General features: G+C 62.6%; 2 protein-coding genes across 4 annotated transcripts in view; one reads left to right on the top strand and one right to left on the bottom strand.

Annotated features, from left to right (window-relative positions):
* Window positions 1–488: 488 nt before the first annotated feature.
* The window catches only part of LOC142068332 (H-2 class II histocompatibility antigen, E-S beta chain-like), a 41,022-nt gene continuing 24,308 nt past the window's right edge, over window positions 489–17,202 (bottom strand). The window contains exons 1-6 of one of the 2 annotated variants that reach the window (XM_075119644.1): window positions 10,367–10,558; window positions 9,697–9,969; window positions 8,347–8,628; window positions 4,908–5,018; window positions 4,329–4,352; window positions 489–3,959 (exon numbers count right to left, since the gene is read on the bottom strand). In XM_075119644.1, coding sequence (XP_074975745.1) covers window positions 3,946–3,959; window positions 4,329–4,352; window positions 4,908–5,018; window positions 8,347–8,628; window positions 9,697–9,969; window positions 10,367–10,472 — 810 coding nt within the window. In that variant the 5' untranslated portion in view covers window positions 10,473–10,558 and the 3' untranslated portion in view covers window positions 489–3,945. Of the gene's footprint in view, window positions 3,960–4,328; window positions 4,353–4,907; window positions 5,019–8,346; window positions 8,629–9,696; window positions 9,970–10,366; window positions 10,559–17,202 lie in introns of those variants that run through there. The other variant, XM_075119645.1, reaches the window with a different exon arrangement.
* On the top strand, window positions 11,394–15,320 carry LOC125621144 (HLA class II histocompatibility antigen, DR alpha chain). 2 transcript variants are annotated; one of them, XM_048817685.2, is made up of 5 exons: window positions 11,394–11,535; window positions 12,751–13,008; window positions 13,573–13,854; window positions 14,068–14,218; window positions 14,577–15,320. In XM_048817685.2, the coding sequence occupies exons 1-5, from the start codon at window positions 11,454–11,456 to the stop codon at window positions 14,578–14,580; spliced, it is 777 nt and encodes a 258-aa protein (XP_048673642.2). In that variant the 5' UTR covers window positions 11,394–11,453; the 3' UTR covers window positions 14,581–15,320. The 2 variants fall into 2 exon arrangements, with proteins under 2 accessions (XP_048673642.2, XP_048673643.2); XM_048817686.2 differs by lacking the exon at window positions 14,577–15,320 and having other exon boundaries at window positions 14,068–14,222.

Genomic DNA, 17,202 nt, shown 5'->3' with positions numbered 1-17,202 from the left:
CTGTCCCTTGCAAATGCCCAGCTCTAAAGACAAGATCTTGTGGTGGTGGCAGCCGTTGCTGGGTGGGCACGAGCTGGGTGGGCAGGGGGGAGAGGGCCTGACCCCCGCCCCAGGGGGAGCAGCTCGTGTTTACAGAGCCCCTGGATTCCCCCCACTGCTGCTCACACCCTGTCCTGTTCTCTGGAGCCCCGTGGGGCAGGCTGTCGGCTCTGGGATGGGATTCGCTATGTGTCAGGGAGTCCCCGGGCGATGCTCTGGAACTGCTCCCCACAAAGCCAGACAGGACTCTGGGGAAGTCTCCTCTCTGGGAGCAGCCTGTCTGCAGGACGCACAGCTCCCCCGGCTTCCACCTTCCTGGGTCTGACCTCGGAGCATTCAGCCTCCTCTGCCCCTCCGTGCGCTTCCCCCCAGCGAGTCCGCCCAAGCAGGGTCCTGGGGAAGCCAGAGGGTCCTGCCCCCCAACTCCGTAGTCAGACGTGACTCTCATCCAGCCGGGGAAACAGAGGTTTATTAGATGATAGGAACATGGTCAAACACAGAGCTTGTAGGTGCAGAGAACAGGACCCTTCAGCCAGGTCCATTCTGGGGGCCAGTGAGCCAGACAACCCCGTCTGCACTTCACTCCTTGTCCCCAGCCAGCCCCAAACTGAAACTCCCTCCAGCCCCCTCTCCTCTGGGCTTTGTTTCTTTCCTGGGCCAGGAGGGCACCTGATCTCTTTGTTCTCCAGCCCTTTAGCTCTCACCTCACAGGGGGGAAGGGCCCAGGCCATCAGTTGCCAGGAGACAGAGTGTCGGCCATTTATGTACCCTGGCCCTTTGCTCTGCAACAATTACACCCCCTAAAGACTTAAGAACTGCCTTGGTGAAACTGAGGCACCCCTACAGTATTCAGAGGAAACATTAAGAACAGTCCTGCTTCGTCACACTATGGGTCTGTGCCGGGGTGGGATGGGGCAGGGGGATCCCTTGGCCTGGGGTCCCTGGAGGGAGCAGCATTTGCTGATGCCGTGGGGACAGGGAGCGACCCGTGTCTGTCTCTGAGAGTGTCACGGGGGGGTGCTCCGTTCACCCCCATGGCAGCACCCTCTCCATAGAGCTCAGAGGGGCAGGGAGCAGGAACATGGGGTGTGGTGGTGGGAATCCAGCGGGGAAAGCGCAGGATGGCCCTGATTTCTTGGGACGTGCCTCACCCATGAGGGAGGGGACTTGTCCGACAGACCCCCCGCCCCCCCCACACACACCCAGAACCCGCCCCCAGGAAAGCCGGCCGCACAGGGTCCTGCTTGGGCAGGGATGTCTGTATCCGTGACCCGCAGCCTGTCCCTCCGTCTGCACCCCGAGCCTGAGCACCTCCAAACCCCCATCCTCAGCCAGGACCCCTCATTCCACACCAGCCCCACTCCTCTGACTGAGCACCCCAGATGGACAGACAGCCCCCATGCTTGTCTCTAGCATGTGGGGGGTGGGGGGCTGGGAGCCAGGGCTCCTGGGTACTTTCCTAACACTGCGAGGGGAGTGGGGACTAGCGCGGGGGGCTGGGAACCAGGACTCCTGGGTTCTATCACAGTTCTGTGGCTTCTGACAAGTCGCTTTCCCTCAGTGTCCCCCTCTGTACCATGGGGTGAGGACACCGACCGGGGCTGCATTTCACTCGTAGTTTATTCCTCTCCAGTGCAGGTGTGGGGCTGGGCCAGGCCCCCCGGATGCCGGGTGGTTTCGGGTGGAAAGTCCCTGGCACCGAAATAACGCCCGCCCATGGGACCCTGGTGTCTCACTGACGCACCAACAAGCAGGACGCTGGGCCGGGGTTAGCACCTCCGGGGCTCGGCCAGGGGCAGCGCGGCACCGACCGGGCATCACCGGGCGCCGGGCAGAGTCGGGGCGGGGAGCAGAGTGTGTTGGATGCTGCTGGGGCCCGGGGCTGGGGGCTCAGAACCATCCCTGGGGGCGGGGGGGAGTGAAACCAGGTGAGGGGGAAAGCAGACGTCAGTCTGTCTGTCTGTCCGCCCACAGGCTGCCGGGGTGTGAAAGGACGTAGAGAGTTAACCCTTTCGGGGTCGCGGGGCCTGAGAAATGTCTCCACTGGGCTGTGGGCAATTGCACGGGGACTTTCCGCTGACACGGGATTGATGGCCCTGGACTGAAAGGCCCCATGTCCCGGCCCTGGCCCCCTGAGCCAGCCAGTCCCTCCCCCCCAATCCCGGCCCTTCAGCGCAGCCCTGTCCACTTGCCCTCCCTGACGGAGCCTGTGCAGGGAAAGCCCAGCGAGGCCGCGCTCGAGGGCTGGAGTCTGGAGGGGCCCGTACTCAGAGCTGGGCTGGAACCCAGGAGTCCTGGTGCCCAGGGCTGGGCTCTGTCTGGCCAATGGGGCTGCCGTAGCTGCACCATAGTTAGGTGTGACACAGACTTTGGTTAGCGCAGAGGCAGGATGGTGAATAGCCGGGGCGGGGGTGTGGCGGGGGGCAGGAGTAGGGCCGGGATGGTCCATGTGGGGCGCTGGAGAGAGAAGACTCCATGGCAGGGGGGTCTTGGCCAGCAGAAGGAGCAGCGGGCCAGGCTCTGAGTGACTCACACAGATTCATGCCCTGGCCCTGTGTCCCCTCCCGCGGGGACAGCCCATGGGAGCAGCTGACAGGGACGTCCCCACGGCCTCATCTCCCCGCTCTCCGGGACACTCCCCCACCAGGGTCCCAGAGCTCTTTGCACCCCGATAGCACTGGGGCCAATTTCCCCCACAGAAATGCAGCCACCGCTGGGGTGGGGCCTGGCAGCTGGGAAACAGCACCCAATGGGAGCGGCGGGGAAGGGCCAGGGGAGCATGAATGGCCATGGTGGGGCAGGGGCTGGGGTCTCCCCGGCAGCCCTGGGGCAGGGTAACAGCGACAGAGCAGGGCCGGGCTGGGGGGAGGGGGAATGTGAGCACCCAGCCCACATATCGCCCCAGAGGTTGCGGGGTCCCGCATAGCTGGGACCCCACAAACAACCCCCACAGCGGGATGTGGGACTCTCTGACTGGGATGGGGCTCCCGTGTCACTGGTGAGTCTCTGGGCCCCTGGGGGGATGGGGCTGTGACTCCCTGGGGGGTTTGGGCTCCTGGATAATAACTGCCCTGCCCCATAGCCCAGCTCAATGACAGCCCCCCCATCCCAGCCCGGCCCTGTCGCTGACCCCAGGCCGGGGTGTCCATGCTCTTGGGGTGCCCCCCAGGCTCACCAGGGGGACGGGAGCATCCCCCCCTCTGCAGCTGCCTCTCCCCTGGGGAAGGAACCGGTCTGCACTGGGACTGGGAACCCACAGCCTCCCCCAGGGGTCACCCCCACCCGCAGAGCCCCCCTCTGGGGTCCTGCCCCCTCCCTCCCGTCAGATCCTGCCCTGCCCAGGGCCCTCCCCAGCACAACAACCCTGATCCCTCCAGCCGCTAAATGGCCCCATGGTGTGTCTGGGGAGTCCCCTCCCCCAGGGCAGCTGCTCTGTGCCCTGCGTCCCGCTCCCCCCAGCCAGAGCCCAGCGGGCCCAGTGGCCCCAGCCCTGTCCCGGCCCCGGGGGAGCAGTGAGCACGGAGCCGGGGGGGCTGGGGATGGTTTATTAGGGTGCAGCAGTTCTAACAGCGCCCGGCCTCGGTCCGGCTTCCCCCCGGGCTGTGGAGCAGCGTCCCCCAAAGGTTCCCCGAGGGCCGCGGGGTCAGCGAGAGGGAACGTGGGGCTGGGCTGGGGCAGGGAAAGGGTTAACGCAGGAGGGGTCGCCCCCGTGGCAGACCCTGCGGGGACTGAGGGGCAGGGACGGGTCCCAAGGCGGGGGCAGCGCGGGCTGGAGCCGGGCAGAGCGCGGGGAGCAGACGGGGACGGGAAGGGACCAGCCCCAGGTTCTGCATTCTCCGGGCTGGGCGAGGGGCTGGGAGAGACGGACGGAAACTCCTGCCGGCCGGGGGGTCCGACGCCCAGGATCTAACTCAGGAGCCCTGCAGGGAGAGGGGAGAGAAATCAGCCCCTGGCCATGGGGCTAGCGGGAGGGACGGGGGATTTTCTCTGCCAGGCCCCAGGGCGCCCCCAGGGACTCTGCCCGGCAGCCGCAGGGCTGGGCGATGCTCGGCAGGACCCAGGACCCTCTGCCCCCGGGAGCAGCTCGGGGATCGGCCTGAACGAGGACTGAGGGAGCCGCAGACTCCTCCTCCGCGATGCCAACGCCCCATTGCCCAGCTGCCCCGGGGCTGAGCCGGGCGGGTGTCATGGGCCGAGGGGCAGAAGCAGCCGCCCCACGGGTGTCCCAGGCAGCCTGTGGTCAGTGTGGGGGGAGGTGGGTTTAACGGGGGGAGGGGAATTGAAATTACCTGCAGGTTGGGGAATGGGGCGCCCTGAAAAAGAAAGAGATACATGGTCAAAGCCGTGGGCAGAGAGAGCCGGATCCTGGGGGTCAGAGCTCCAGCCCCCGCCCCACGGCATGGAACGTCCCTCACTAGGACCCCAGCCCCCGTCTAACCCCCAGACCTGGGGTTCCCCCCCAGCCTGTTATTACAGTATTGTAAATCCCTGCCCCAGGATCCCCACCTCGGGGGAGGGGACGGGAAAGGCTCTCAGCCCCGGGGTAGGGGCAGCTCCCCGCACTGCGAGGGGTCGGGGTCTCTGTCCCACCCCGGGGTCTCGGCCGGGAGAGGGGAGAATGGGAGCTCCCAGGCTGGCCCTGGGGCCCCCCACTGAGATCTCCCCATGGCCCCTGCTCTGTCCCTACCCTAAGGGTGGGGGGAGGTGGTGAGATCTGACCCGGCCCCAGCCCCAGGAGACTAGAAGTTGGGAGGCCCCTGCCAGGCTCTGAGCAGCCCCTGCTGGGGGGTGGGAAGGAGCCTGCAGCCAGGCCCACATCCCCCCCACAGAGAAACCCTGGTGCCCCGACCCCGCCCGGAGCCATTCACCTTTCTTATTCTTCAGGTAGATGAGGAGTCCTGGCACCAGGAAGATCAGCCCCAGCACGAAGCCCCCGACGCCCGTCAGCATCTTGCTCCTGGCAGCATCAGACTGTGCCTCTGTGAGACAGGGAAAGGGGAACGGGCAGTCGGGTCAGAGCCAGAGGACTCCGGGCCAGGCTCCCGTCAGCACCAGGGACCAGCGCCAGCCGGGGCAGAGCCCGGGCCAGAGCCCGCAGGTGCAGCTATGGGACATCAGGGCTCCTCCCGGTCTGTGATCATCAGAGATCGGTCTCCGGCTCTGCAGCGCGAGGTCTGACATCCTGCCCATTGTCAGTATGAACTAGTCGAGCCCTGGATACTCCTGTGAGCCACAGAACTGGCCAACCCCTTTGTGAACCTTGCTCAGCTCTTGGGTCCGTTATATCCTGTGGCTGTTCGTTCCACAGGGGAACTTCACAGTGTGTGGAAAAAGTCCTTGCTTTTCCCAGGTGTGAATTTGCCCCCTCCGTCGAGCGTCCCCTTGTCCTTGTGCTGTGAGACAGGGAGAACAGGAGTTCCCAGCTCAGGTCAATAGATTTGGGTTAGCAGGGCTCAAACAAGTGCTCTAAAAATTGTGAGTAGGGTCGATGCTTTTGCTAAACACAAGCATAAATGTAAAAATCTGGATGTAACTGTTAAAATTTTCGAAGAAAGTTTCCCCCCACAAAAGCAGTGTCCTTTTCCAAATCAGGCCAAACCTTAAATTGCTAAAACCATTGACTCTCTTCTGCAACAAGAAATCATTTGTGTGTGTACTTCCATGTGCAATTCTCCCATTTGGCCAGGACAAAAACCAGATGGATCATGGCGTCTTCGTACGGATGATCAAAACTTAAATGAAGTCTCTCCAGCTGTTACAGCTGTTGTTTCCAAAATCCCTAATCTAATTAATCTGTAAATCCCAGAGCAAAATAAGTTTCTACCATTGGCACCTGTTGGGTTTGAATATAACTATAAGCTTTAGAGAATGAGTTCAGCACTTCTGGAAGAGTGCTCCCAGGGTGGACACGCATCGGTACTGGACCCCGAACCTAAATTCTCACGAGCGTTGACATGTAAGAAATACAGCAGCAAATGAATTCCATGCCACTGAGCAGTCAGCACACCCCACCTCAACCCACGTAGCAACTAAACTAGCACCCTGGATTTCAACTCCGCCCAAGGAGTATAAAAAGCAGGAAGTGAAATTAAAGTTTCAAATAAAACCAAAGTTACCAATAAATACTTAAAAAGAAAAGGAGTACTTGTGGCACCTTAGAGACTAACCAATTTATTTGAGCATAAGCTTTCGTGAGCTACAGCTCACTTCATCGGATGCATACTGTGGAAAATATCGAAGAAAGTACCCACCTGCGGAAGTGAAGAAACAGATAGATAGAGCCAGAAGAGTACCCAGAAGTCACCTACTACAGGACAGGCCTAACAAAGAAAATAACAGAACGCCACTAGCCGTCACCTTCAGCCCCCAACTAAAACCCCTCCAACGCATTATTAAGGATCTACAACCTATCCTGAAGGATGACCCAACACTCTCACAAATCTTGGGAGACAGGCCAGTCCTTGCCTACAGACAGCCCCCCAACCTGAAGCAAATACTCACCACCAACAACATACCACACAACAGAACCACTAACCGAGGAACCTATCCTTGCAACAAAGCCCGTTGCCAACTGTGCCCACATATCTATTCAGGGGACACCATCATAGGGCCTAATCACATCAGCCACACTATCAGAGGCTCGTTCACCTGCACATCCACCAATGTGATCTATGCCATCATGGGCCAGCAATGCCCCTCTGCCATGTACGTTGGCCAAACTGGACAGTCTCTACGTAAAAGAATAAATGGACACAAACCAGACGTCAAGAATTGTAACATTCAAAAACCAGTCGGAGAACACTTCACTCTCTCTGGTGACGCGATTACAGACATGAAAGTTGCAATATTACAACAAAAAAACTTCAAATCCAGACTCCAGTGAGAGATTGCTGAATTGGAATTCATTTGCAAATTGGATACAATTAACTTAGGCTTGAATAGAGACTGGGAATGGCTAAGTCATTATGCAAGGTAACCTATTTCCCCTTGTTTTTTCCTACACCCCCCCCCCCCCGCCCCTCAGACGTTCTTGTTAAACCCTGGATTTGTGCTGGAAATGGCCCACCTTGATTATCATGCACATTGTAAGGAGAGTGATCACTTTAGATAAGCTACTACCAACAGGAGAGTGGGTTTGTGTGTGTGTGTTGGGGGGGGCGGAGGGGGGGAGAAAACCTGGATTTGTGCTGGAAATGGCCCAACTTTATTATCATACACATTGTAAGGAGAGGTTTCAGAGGAACAGCCGTGTTAGTCTGTATTCGCAAAAAGAAAAGGAGGACTTGTGGCACCTTAGAGACTAACCAATTTATTTGAGCATGAGCTTTCGTGAGCTACAGCTCACTTCATCGGATGTATACCGTGGAAACTGCAGCAGACTTTATATACACACAGAGAATATGAAACAATACCTCCTCCCACCCCACTGTCCTGCTGGTAATAGCTTATCTAAAGTGATCATCAGGTGGGCCATTTCCAGCACAAATCCAGGTTTTCTCACCCTCCACCCCCCCACACAAATTCACTCTCCTGCTGGTGATAGCCCATCCAAAGTGACAACTCTTTACACAATGTGCATGATAATAAAGTTGGGCTGGAAATGGCCCACCTGATGATCACTTTAGATAAGCTATTACCAGCAGGACAGTGGGGTGGGAGGAGGTATTGTTTCATATTCTCTGTGTGTATATAAAGTCTGCTGCAGTTTCCACGGTATGCATCCGATGAAGTGAGCTGTAGCTCAGGAAAGCTCATGCTCAAATAAATTGGTTAGTCTCTAAGGTGCCACAAGTCCTCCTTTTCTTTTTGCGAATACAGACTAACACGGCTGTTACTCTGAAACCTGTCAATAAATACTTCCAAGTGCTCGGAGCAGGAAAATGGAGCGTCCTACGGAAAACCAGCAGGAACCACTCCCGTATATTGATGGTCAATCCAGGAGGGGGCAAGAGACTCTAACACCATCGAGGAGGAGGCGAGTAAGTCTGGAGGTGTAACTGGCACGTGGGACGTATGTTTAGGACTTGTATATGCGGTGACATGTATAACTTTGTTGGTAACCTTAATAAAACTGCTAAAAGACAGATGCTCTCGCATGCGTTGGGTGCCTACGGCTCCATGTGTTCCTATGGGCTCTAAATCCAGAAGAAACAGAGACAACGTTGTGGAACTTGAGACTGCAGCCCAGAGCTGAACCCACTGGAGTGCGATTCACCGTAAACAGAACGAAAGGCTACGGCAGACAGCGCTTTGAAGTCTTGGCTTGGGCTGGTATTTGTGGGGGCTGGGTGACCCAGAGGCTCTTACCCCAGTTCACGGCGAGGGGGCCCCGCAGGCTGATGTGCTCCACCTGGCAGGTGTAGACGTCCCCGCGCCGGGGGCTCATCTCCAGCATCACCAGGATCTGGAAGGTCCAGTCTCCGTTCTGGAGCAGCTCCGTGGACACCACCCCGGCCGTCTGCTCCTGCCCGTTCTTGAACCACTTGATCTCGATCCCCGAGGGATAAAACCCCGTCACCGAGCAAACCAGCAGGTGGGAGTGGGGCCCAGACCCCGATGTCGTGGGGGAAACTTTCACCTTGGGCTGAACTGGGGGGAGAGAGAGAGAGCTGGGAAAGGGTCTGGAGATGGACGGGGGCTCAGAGAGAACAGGGGCCCCTCCAGGGAAATACTCCCCCCAACCCCCGCATGTGCCCAGCACCTGCCTAGGGCGATGCCCCCCAGGGTGTGTGGAGTCCAATCCCCCCAACCGCACACACGGTGCCGTTCCAGGACAGGGCATCCGACCCCCCCAAGACACCTGGCAGCTGCCCGGGGCAGGGCACCCGGGATGTGTAAGGTCCCGTTCCCCGGGACACGCCCAGGACAGACGGGGCTCCCCATGGTGTGTGGGGTCTGATTCCCAGGCCACCCCGTTCCCCCCTCACTGCCCTGGGGTGGGGCTGGTTCTCTCCTGCCCCCCGTTGCCCTGGGCAGGCTCCGGCAGGAGGGCCCGAGGGGAGTCGCGTCCTGTCACCCCCATGGGGACAGAGCCGGGGACGGTCTGACCCTCGGGGCCCCGGGAGACGGGGTCTCAGCCAGGGACCAGGGGCTGCGCTGACCCCTGCCAGTGGGGACCCCGAGGGGGGAGGGGCGGGGTTGGGGGGAGGGGAAAGTTCTGCCCCATCGCCCGGCCCCCCCAGCCCAGGAAGGGGGGTAGGAGCCGCAGCAGCCGCCTGCCCCGAGGGGGGTCTGGGGGGGCGCTGGGGGCTGAACCCCTCAGAGGGGTGTGGGGGGGCTGGGAAGGGGGAGGGGTCACCGGCCCCCCAGAGACTGACCCGGGGTGGGGCTCTGCTCCCTGCCGACAGGGGGCGCCGCAGCCAGACCGGGAGGGGGGCGGGAGGGGAGATGACCCCGCCCCAGCGCGAGACGTTCGGTCCCCCCCCCGGGGTGCGGGTGGCGGACCGCGCCCAGCGAGGGGAGCAGGGGGCGGGGCAGGGCGTGTCCTGCTGCAGCCCCGCCCCCCGCGCTCCCTCTCAGGGCCCCGCCCCCCCGAGCCCCGGCCCTAACCCCGCCCCCCGCGCTCCGTCTCCGGACCCCGCCCCCTCGAAGCCCCGCCCCCGCGCTCCCCTCTCTGGCCCCGCCCCCTCGGAGCCGCAGCCCCGCCCCCGCACTCACCTCTGCGGCCGACCATCCTCCCCGTCTGCGCCGTCTCGTAGTTGTGCCGGCAGAACCGGTCCACCGCCGCCCGCGCGTTCGCCAGGATCGCCGGGTCCTGGTTCCAGCCCTCGGCACAGCGCCGCCCCACCGCCGTCTCCCCCACGTACACCCCCACCTCGCTGTCGAAGTGCAGGAACTGCTGCCGGTCGTAGAGGTACCGGGCCAGGAACCGGACCCGCTCCGTGCCGTTGGTGAACAGACACTCCGACTTCGCCTGGTACAGGAACCGCCCTGGGGGGGGACGGGCTCGGCTCGGCTCGGCTCGGCTCGGCTCAGCCCAGCCCATGCCCCTCCCCCCCGCTGCCGCTGCCCCCCCCCTTGGACCCGGCTCGCAGCCCAGCGGGGGGGACCAGCCGGAGCCGTCAGAGCTGCAAGGAACCCGCCGCCCCGAGCCCACCCCCGGGGGCGGGGAGCCCGGCGGGCCGGCAGGGGCGTGACAGGAACGCCGAGCCCCGACTCGGGCACGCAGGGCAGAGACGGGGGGCTGCGGGGAGACACTGAGCGGGGGGGGACACCGGCACAGGCAGCACAGGGCTCCCGGGACATGTCGGGTCTGACCCCCCCCCCCCCGAAACACCCAGCACCTGCCCAGGACGGGGCTCCCCGGGGCGCTGGGGTCTCTGCTCACCTGGGGGCTCCGTGCAATGAGCCAGGTGGGTTCTCAGCACCGTCAGTGTCACGAGCAGAGCCCCAGCCCAGCGGCTCCCGGCCCCCAGGATCCGACCCGCCCCCATCGCGGCTCAGGAGGGAGAGATCTGGAAAGTCGTCGGGACCCCGCAGACTGAGACCTTCTCTGTCCAGCTCCGAGCACCAGACCCGGGACGCTGCCCACGGCCCCGGGGATTGGGCACCCCCAGCCTAGGGGCCAGTCAGCATCGGGTCTGGGCAGCATCATCCGTTGCCAGGCAGAGCTGGCCCCAGCAGGGCTCGGTTCCATACTTCTCCCTCGTAGGGGGCAGAGCAGGGTCTGGGGTCGGGCTGCAGGACTCGCCACCCAGATGCCACCAGAGAAGGACACACAGCAAAGTGTCTGGCACACTCTGTCCCCTTCCCCTGATCCCCCAAAGCCCCCTCCCTGCTGGGGTTGCGGCAGGCCATGTGTGTGTGTGTGGGGGGGGGTCTCTGGTTTGTTGGGGGTAAATTTAGGCCCAGTGGAAGGTTCGGGGCTGGCCCCACAGGCAGAAGTTCTGAGCTTCCCCTCCCCCCACCCCTACATGCCTGAGCCGGGGACAAACCCCTCCCAATGGCGCCACTTCCACACTGGGGACTAGTCCCCCTGGCAGCGCCGTGTCCACACCGGAGACAACGCCCCCCGGCAGTGCCACGTCCACACCAGGGACAGACCCACCCTTGGCCGCACTATGTCCACACAGGGAACAAACCTGTCCTAGCAGCACAGTCCCCACACTGGGCAGCTGGTTGGAGCCCACCCCACTGCAGGCCCTGCCAGGCAGCCCCAGCCCCAGAACCTGGCGCCCGGCACCTGGCCGGAATTTCTCAGTCTCCTCTCGGGGAGGCTCCACACTGCTGCTCTGCCCGGTAACAGCCTGGTCGGTGCAGGGATTTCTGCCATTGGGTGCGGGCCACTGGGCTGGGCTCCCCTGGCCAATGCCGGGCGCTGCCCCCCAGCCCTGCCCCCCAGGGTGTGACACGTGCCCCCCCCGACCCCCTAGCACTGCCGGCCCCACGCCCAGCCCAGTGTCCGGGGAGAGGAGATGGGTGCAGGACGGGGCGTCCCCATGGCCCAGCTGGCCCTGCTCACCCTGCTGGCCCTGCCGGGTGCCGGGGCGGTGACAGGTACGGGTGGGGCGGGGGCTGTGACGCCTGGGCCTGGGCAGGGGGGCGGCTTCATCCCCAGAGCGCCCGGCTCCCCCCCAGGGAGGGGACAATGGGGGCTGACGGGGCAGGGAGGCGTATGGGGGGAGTCAGATTGGGGTGGGGGCTGCAGGAAGGAGGGTCTCACCCCATAGTGGGGAGGGGATGAGGTTGGTGGGCTGGATGGGGGGCTGATCTGGGCAGGGTGGGGCTGCACGGAGGGAAGGGTTTCACCCCCGTGACAGGGAGGGGGGAGGGGAGGCTGGTGCAGGGGCAGCCGAGGGATCATGGGGAAGTCGCTGTGGTTTGGGTACGACACAGCCCTGCCCTAGGGGTGCAGCCCCCTCCCCCACAGGGACTCGGGGGCTGATCTCCCAGGGGATGCCAGGCACAGGGGAGATGCGGGAGCGTTCCCCAAAGACCTGTTTCTGGGCCAGACCCTGCCGAGCAGTGAGTGCATCTGTGCAGAGCAGGGAGCCCCTGGACCTGCCCCCTGGCCTGTCCCCATTGTCCCCCGTCCCCCCAGGGCTCAGACCCACGGGGGGAGGGGGACTCTGTGGTGCTGACTCTCTCCTCGGCTAGTGGTGGCAAGTTTCCTCCTTTGGGCCCTGGGGGATGCTAGCCTCAGGCCTGAGCCAGACCCCTCCCCCTCCCGGAGGGTGTCTGACCCCCCCCAGTGCAGCTTTAATGTCTCTGGCTGGGGAGTTCTTGGGTCTCCCAGTGACCGGCCCCGGGGGGGTGAGTGTCGGGGGCCAGGATTGAAATCGCCTGAGAACCAGGTCATGGTGACACTGGGACATGGAACGAGCCCCATGGACAGAGGGGAGAATGAAATGTCCTGCAGCCGCAGCCCCCAACCCCACCTCACCCCCAGCACACACCTCTCTGGACTGGGGTCACGTTCACCCCTCACCAACTAAGTGGGTAGAGGCCTGACCACTTCCTGGATGGGAGACCTGTAGTGATCAAATGAGCGGCGGGGGGCACGGAAGGGGCGCTGTCCCCTCCCAGGCAGCGCGTGCCCCAGTGCCCCAGTGTGATGCCAGGGGTCCCTGTGCTCCCTGCGGCTGCTTTCCCCTGGCACCGGGGGTCCTAATGCCAGTGTCACAGCCCGGGAGCTGGGGGGCTGTGGCCTTAGGGGGAGCGCTCAGAGACCCTGTGCCCGGGTGGCCCGTGCTGACGCCCGTCTCCCCGCAGCGGAGAACATGCTCTCCCAGGTGGAGTTCTACCAGCGCACGGAGCCGGCCCAGCAGGTGTCCGGGGAGTTCATGTTCGAGTTCGACCAGGACGAGATCTTCCACGTGGACCTGGAGAGGAAGGAGACCGTCTGGCGCCTGCCCGACTTCGGCAAGTTCGCCAGCTTCGAGGCGCAGGGCGCCCTGGGCAACGCAGCTGTGGGCAAGGCGAACCTGGAGACTCTTATCAAAAGCTTCAACCACACACGGGCCCAGAATGGTACAGCAGGACAGGGGGTGGCATCTTCCCTGACAGGCACCTTTACTGGGGCCCCCCCTCAATCTTGCTCACCAAGGGACCCTCCACTCCCCATGTGAGCCCAGTACCAGGCACCGGAAAGATTGCGCGCCCCCCTTCAGCTCCCGCAACAGCCCCTGGAGGGCTGCGGGGAGCCAGTCAGCCGGGCCAGGGCTGTGCAGGGCAGGGGCCCCGGGCAGTTCACACCCTCCAGGCTGGTGGCCCAGGGCATCTCTTTGCCGAGGGCTGTTCCTTGCCCCTGCCCAGCCCCAGGCCCTGCCCCTGAGGGATTCTCTCGCCGGCCCCTGGTGCCCCATGAGCCGTCAGGGCAGGGAGCTGGGACGGCCCCGGTGACGCCCCCACAGTCCTGGGGAGAGACCCCTGAGCTGGAGCGTGAGTACCAGGGACTGGCTGGCTCAGGGGGGCAGGGAATGGGGCACAGGGCCTTTCCCCTCTAGGGGGTGCTGGCTCCGATCCAGCCCCAGGGCAGGGACTGGCTGGCTCAGGGGGGCAGGGAATGGGACCCACTCACCCCTGTCTCCCCAGTGCCCCCTGAGGTGACCGTGTTCCCCGAAGACCCCGTGGAGCTGGGGGAGCCCAACGTCCTGATCTGCTTCGTGGACAAGTTCTCCCCACCCGTGCTCAGCGTGACGTGGCTGAAGAACGGGCAGGAGGTGACGGGGGGCATCTATGAGACCGACTTCTACCCCCGCCAGGACGACTCCTTCCGCAAGTTCTCCTACCTGCCCTTCCTCCCCAGCCAGGGCGACTTCTACGACTGCCGGGTGGAGCACGGGGGGCTGCCCGAGCCCTTCACGAAGCACTGGGGTAAGGCTGGGATGCCCGGGAATCCCATGGGGCACAGGGCTGGGAGCCAGGACACCTGGGTTCTATCCTGGCTCTGGGAGGGGAGTGGGGGCTAATGGCTCAGAGCAGGAGGGGCTGGGAGCCAGGACTCCGGGTTTCTATCCCAGCTCTGGGAAGGAGGGGTGGGAACAGCCCCCTTCACTCCGTGCCCTGTCTCTCTCCCCCTCTCTCCAGAAGCCCAGATACCCACCCCCGTCCCCGAGACCACCGAGACCCTGATGTGCGCCCTGGGCCTGGCCGTGGGCATCATTGGCATCATCGCGGGCACCATCCTCATCATCAAGGGCATGAAGATGAACGCCGCCCGCAACCCAAGGGGCCCCTTGTGAGTAGCCGGTGCCTGGGGAGGGCACCCGCAGCCCTTGGGCCCATCCAGCGCCCCCTGGGGAGACCCCCCCCACCCGCTGTGCCCCCCCAGCCAGCCACAGCCCCTAGGCCCACCCATCACCCCCTGGGGAGATCCCACTGTGTTCCCCAGCTAGCCACGGCCCCTCCTCCACCCAGAACCCCATGGGGAGAACCCCCCAACCGCTGTGCCCCCACAGCGACTCACAATCCCTCTCCCACCCAGTGCCCCCATGTCAAAGGGAGACTCCCTGGGGGTGCTGGGGAGTGGTCCTGATCCCTGCGAGCTTCGCGTTGGGGCCCAGGGCTCCTGGTAACTGACCCTCTTTGCCTTTCAGATAAACGCGGGGAGGAGCCGGGGTCCCTGAATCCTTCCCAGGTGCCTTCGTGAGACCCACTCGCGCCACCCACCCCCGTCAGCTCTGCTCCCAGCGTCCCTGCTCCGTGCCCATTGGTGCCAGCTGCTGTACCCAGGCGGGAGCCTCCTGGGCCTGTAATCGCGATGAGCCAACTCACTAGAGACTCTCTGGGGAGCTGGCCCCTCAGGCTGCCACTGCCTCCATCCACTCTGGGCTTGGGAGGGGGGCCCCTATCCAGGGAGAGGGCTGCTGCCCCATGGGGCTGGGAATGGGGGTCGCCCCTCGTCAGGGGGCAGAAGGGCCCACGGGGCTGATCCAAACCCCATTGCCATCGTGGGGAAGGTTTCTCTTGACTCCAGTGGGGGCTGGATTGGGCCCCGAGCCCAGCCCCTGTTGGCCAGAGGCTGCTGTCAGTCACCCCAGGTAAAGCCCCTCCAGCTATTACCCAGAAGGCTTTGGGCCAGATTCAGCCATTCCCAGTCAATGGGTCCTGTGGGGCGGGATCGGGCCCATGGCTAGCACCCGGCTAAAGGCCCCATGGTGCCCGTGTGTGACTCCCCCGGGGTCCAGCCCTGCTGAGTCCAGCGCCCAGGGCAGGGTCTGTGTAGGAAGGGCCCAGTCCCCTGTATAGCCTTCCCTGCTCCTTCATCCTTCGACCCATACCCTGCAGCCCTGGATCTCTCCGTGCAGCTTTGCTAACAGCAATAAAGTGAATTTTTGAGACGTTTTTGATCCTGATTTTAAATCTGGTCAGTCTGGGCCGTGCCCACGGCAGCCTGTGTTAGCCCAGCCCAGCTGCAGTCGGTCCAGGGGCCCCAGGTTATAGCGGGAGTTAAGGGCGTTTGGTAGAAGGGCTAAGGAAGGGCCCAGGACTCCTGGGTTCTGTCCTGGCTCTGGGCGGGGAGTGGGGGCTAGTGGGGGAGAACTGGGAGTCAGGACTCAGCAGTGTGCCCTTGTTGCCAAGAAGGCCAATGGCATTTTGGGATGTATAAGTAGGGGCATAGCGAGCAGACCGAGGGACGTGATCGTTCCCCTCTATTCGACATTGGTGAGGCCTCATCTGGAGTACTGTGTCCAGTTTTGGGCCCCACACTACAAGAAGGATGTGGATAAATTGGAGAGAGTCCAGCGAAGGGCAACAAAAATGATTAGGGGACTGGAACACATGACTTATGAGGAGAGGCTGAGAGAACTGGGATTGTTTAGCCTGCAGAAGAGAAGAATGAGGGGGGATTTGATAGCTGCTTTCAACTACCTGAGAGGTGGTTCCAGAGAGGATGGATCTAGACTATTCTCAGTGGTAGAAGAGGACAGGACAAGGAGTAATGGTCTCAAGTTGCAGTGGGGGGAGGTTTAGTTTGGATATTAGGAAAAACTTTTTCACTAGGAGGGTGGTGAAACACTGGAATGCGTTACCTAGGGAGGTGGTGGAATCCCCTTCCTTAGAAGCTTTTAAGGTCAGGCTTGACAAAGCCCTGGCTGGGATGATTTAATTGGGGATTAGTCCTGCTTTGAGCAGGGGGTTGGACTAGATGACCTCCTGGGGTCCCTTCCAACCCTGATATTCTATGATTCTGGGGGTCCATTCCCGTTGCTGACACAGACTTGCTGCGAGTTGTGACGCACCCTATACCTGTTTCCCCTTGTGTGACATATGGCCAGTCTCCTCCTGCCGTGGTGGTGGGGGCTCTGGGGCTGAGGGATGGTCCATGAAGAGCTTTGAGAACGTCCCATGGCCGGGAGCCCTGGAGAAGGGCAGGACTCATGGGCTAGGCTCCCCTAGGACTGAACCCCGCAGGGCGAGCGGCTGCAGAGAGACGCTGGCCTGTCCGGGTGCTGCGGTGACGTCCCCCAGGCTGGGGTCACGGTGACGCGAAGGGCAGATCCCCCCTGAACATGGCACCGAGACCGAGCACAGCTTCCTCGCACCCCTTCCCGGGCACATGCCGGGAGACCCCCCGGCTCCCAATAATGCCACCAACCCACCAAGCTCTCCCATTGGCCGCTGGAGCATTGGACCAGCCTCCTGCGCATTCCCATTGGCTGCGGCTGTACAGCTGTCCCTGGTGGGAATGTTCCCAGGTCCCTTCAGGCAGCTCCAGACACAGGTCCTGGGCTCCTGCCGGCTGGGGAGGCCCTGGGGGGCTGGGCGTGGGGGAGGGGGGCTGTTTCCAGTGGGGGCTGACAGGGCCTGGTCCTTGTCCCAGGGCTGGTCAATAGCCCGGTGAGCCGAGAGACGATGTAAACCCGCCATGGGGTGCGTCTGCGGGGACACCGAGAGTGGGGGACGGCTGATCATGATGGGTTCGCTTGGTGAGCTGGGCCCATTCGCATGTGTTTTCACACAGCCAAGTGCAAGATAAGCGGGGAACAAATCTTTGATAATGGGCTCTTCAGCCTAGCAGAGGAAGGTCTAACATGACCCAACGGCTGGAAATTGAAGCTAGACAAGTCCAGGCTGTAAATCAGGTGCAATTTTTACCAGTGCGGGAAATGAACCAGTGGAACATGTTACCCAAGGCCGTGTTGGATTCTCCACCCCAGGAATGTTTGGATCATGATTGGCTGGTTTTCTCCAAGATCTCCTCTAGGGGGCAGGTCTCTG

The sequence above is a fragment of the Caretta caretta genome, chromosome 14 (genome assembly GCF_965140235.1).
Source record: "Caretta caretta isolate rCarCar2 chromosome 14, rCarCar1.hap1, whole genome shotgun sequence".
Lineage (NCBI taxonomy): Eukaryota > Metazoa > Chordata > Testudines > Cheloniidae > Caretta > Caretta caretta.
This window is presented reverse-complemented; position numbering and strand designations above follow the sequence as displayed.

Coding starts and splice junctions, on each gene's coding strand:
- LOC125621144 (XM_048817685.2), top strand. CDS start 11,454: ATGGGTGCAGGACGGGGCGTCCCCATGGCCCAGCTGGCCCTGCTCACC. Junction 11,536..12,750: donor GGGTGCCGGGGCGGTGACAG/GTACGGGTGGGG, acceptor GTCTCCCCGCAG/CGGAGAACATGCTCTCCCAG. Junction 13,855..14,067: donor GCCCTTCACGAAGCACTGGG/GTAAGGCTGGGA, acceptor CCCTCTCTCCAG/AAGCCCAGATACCCACCCCC.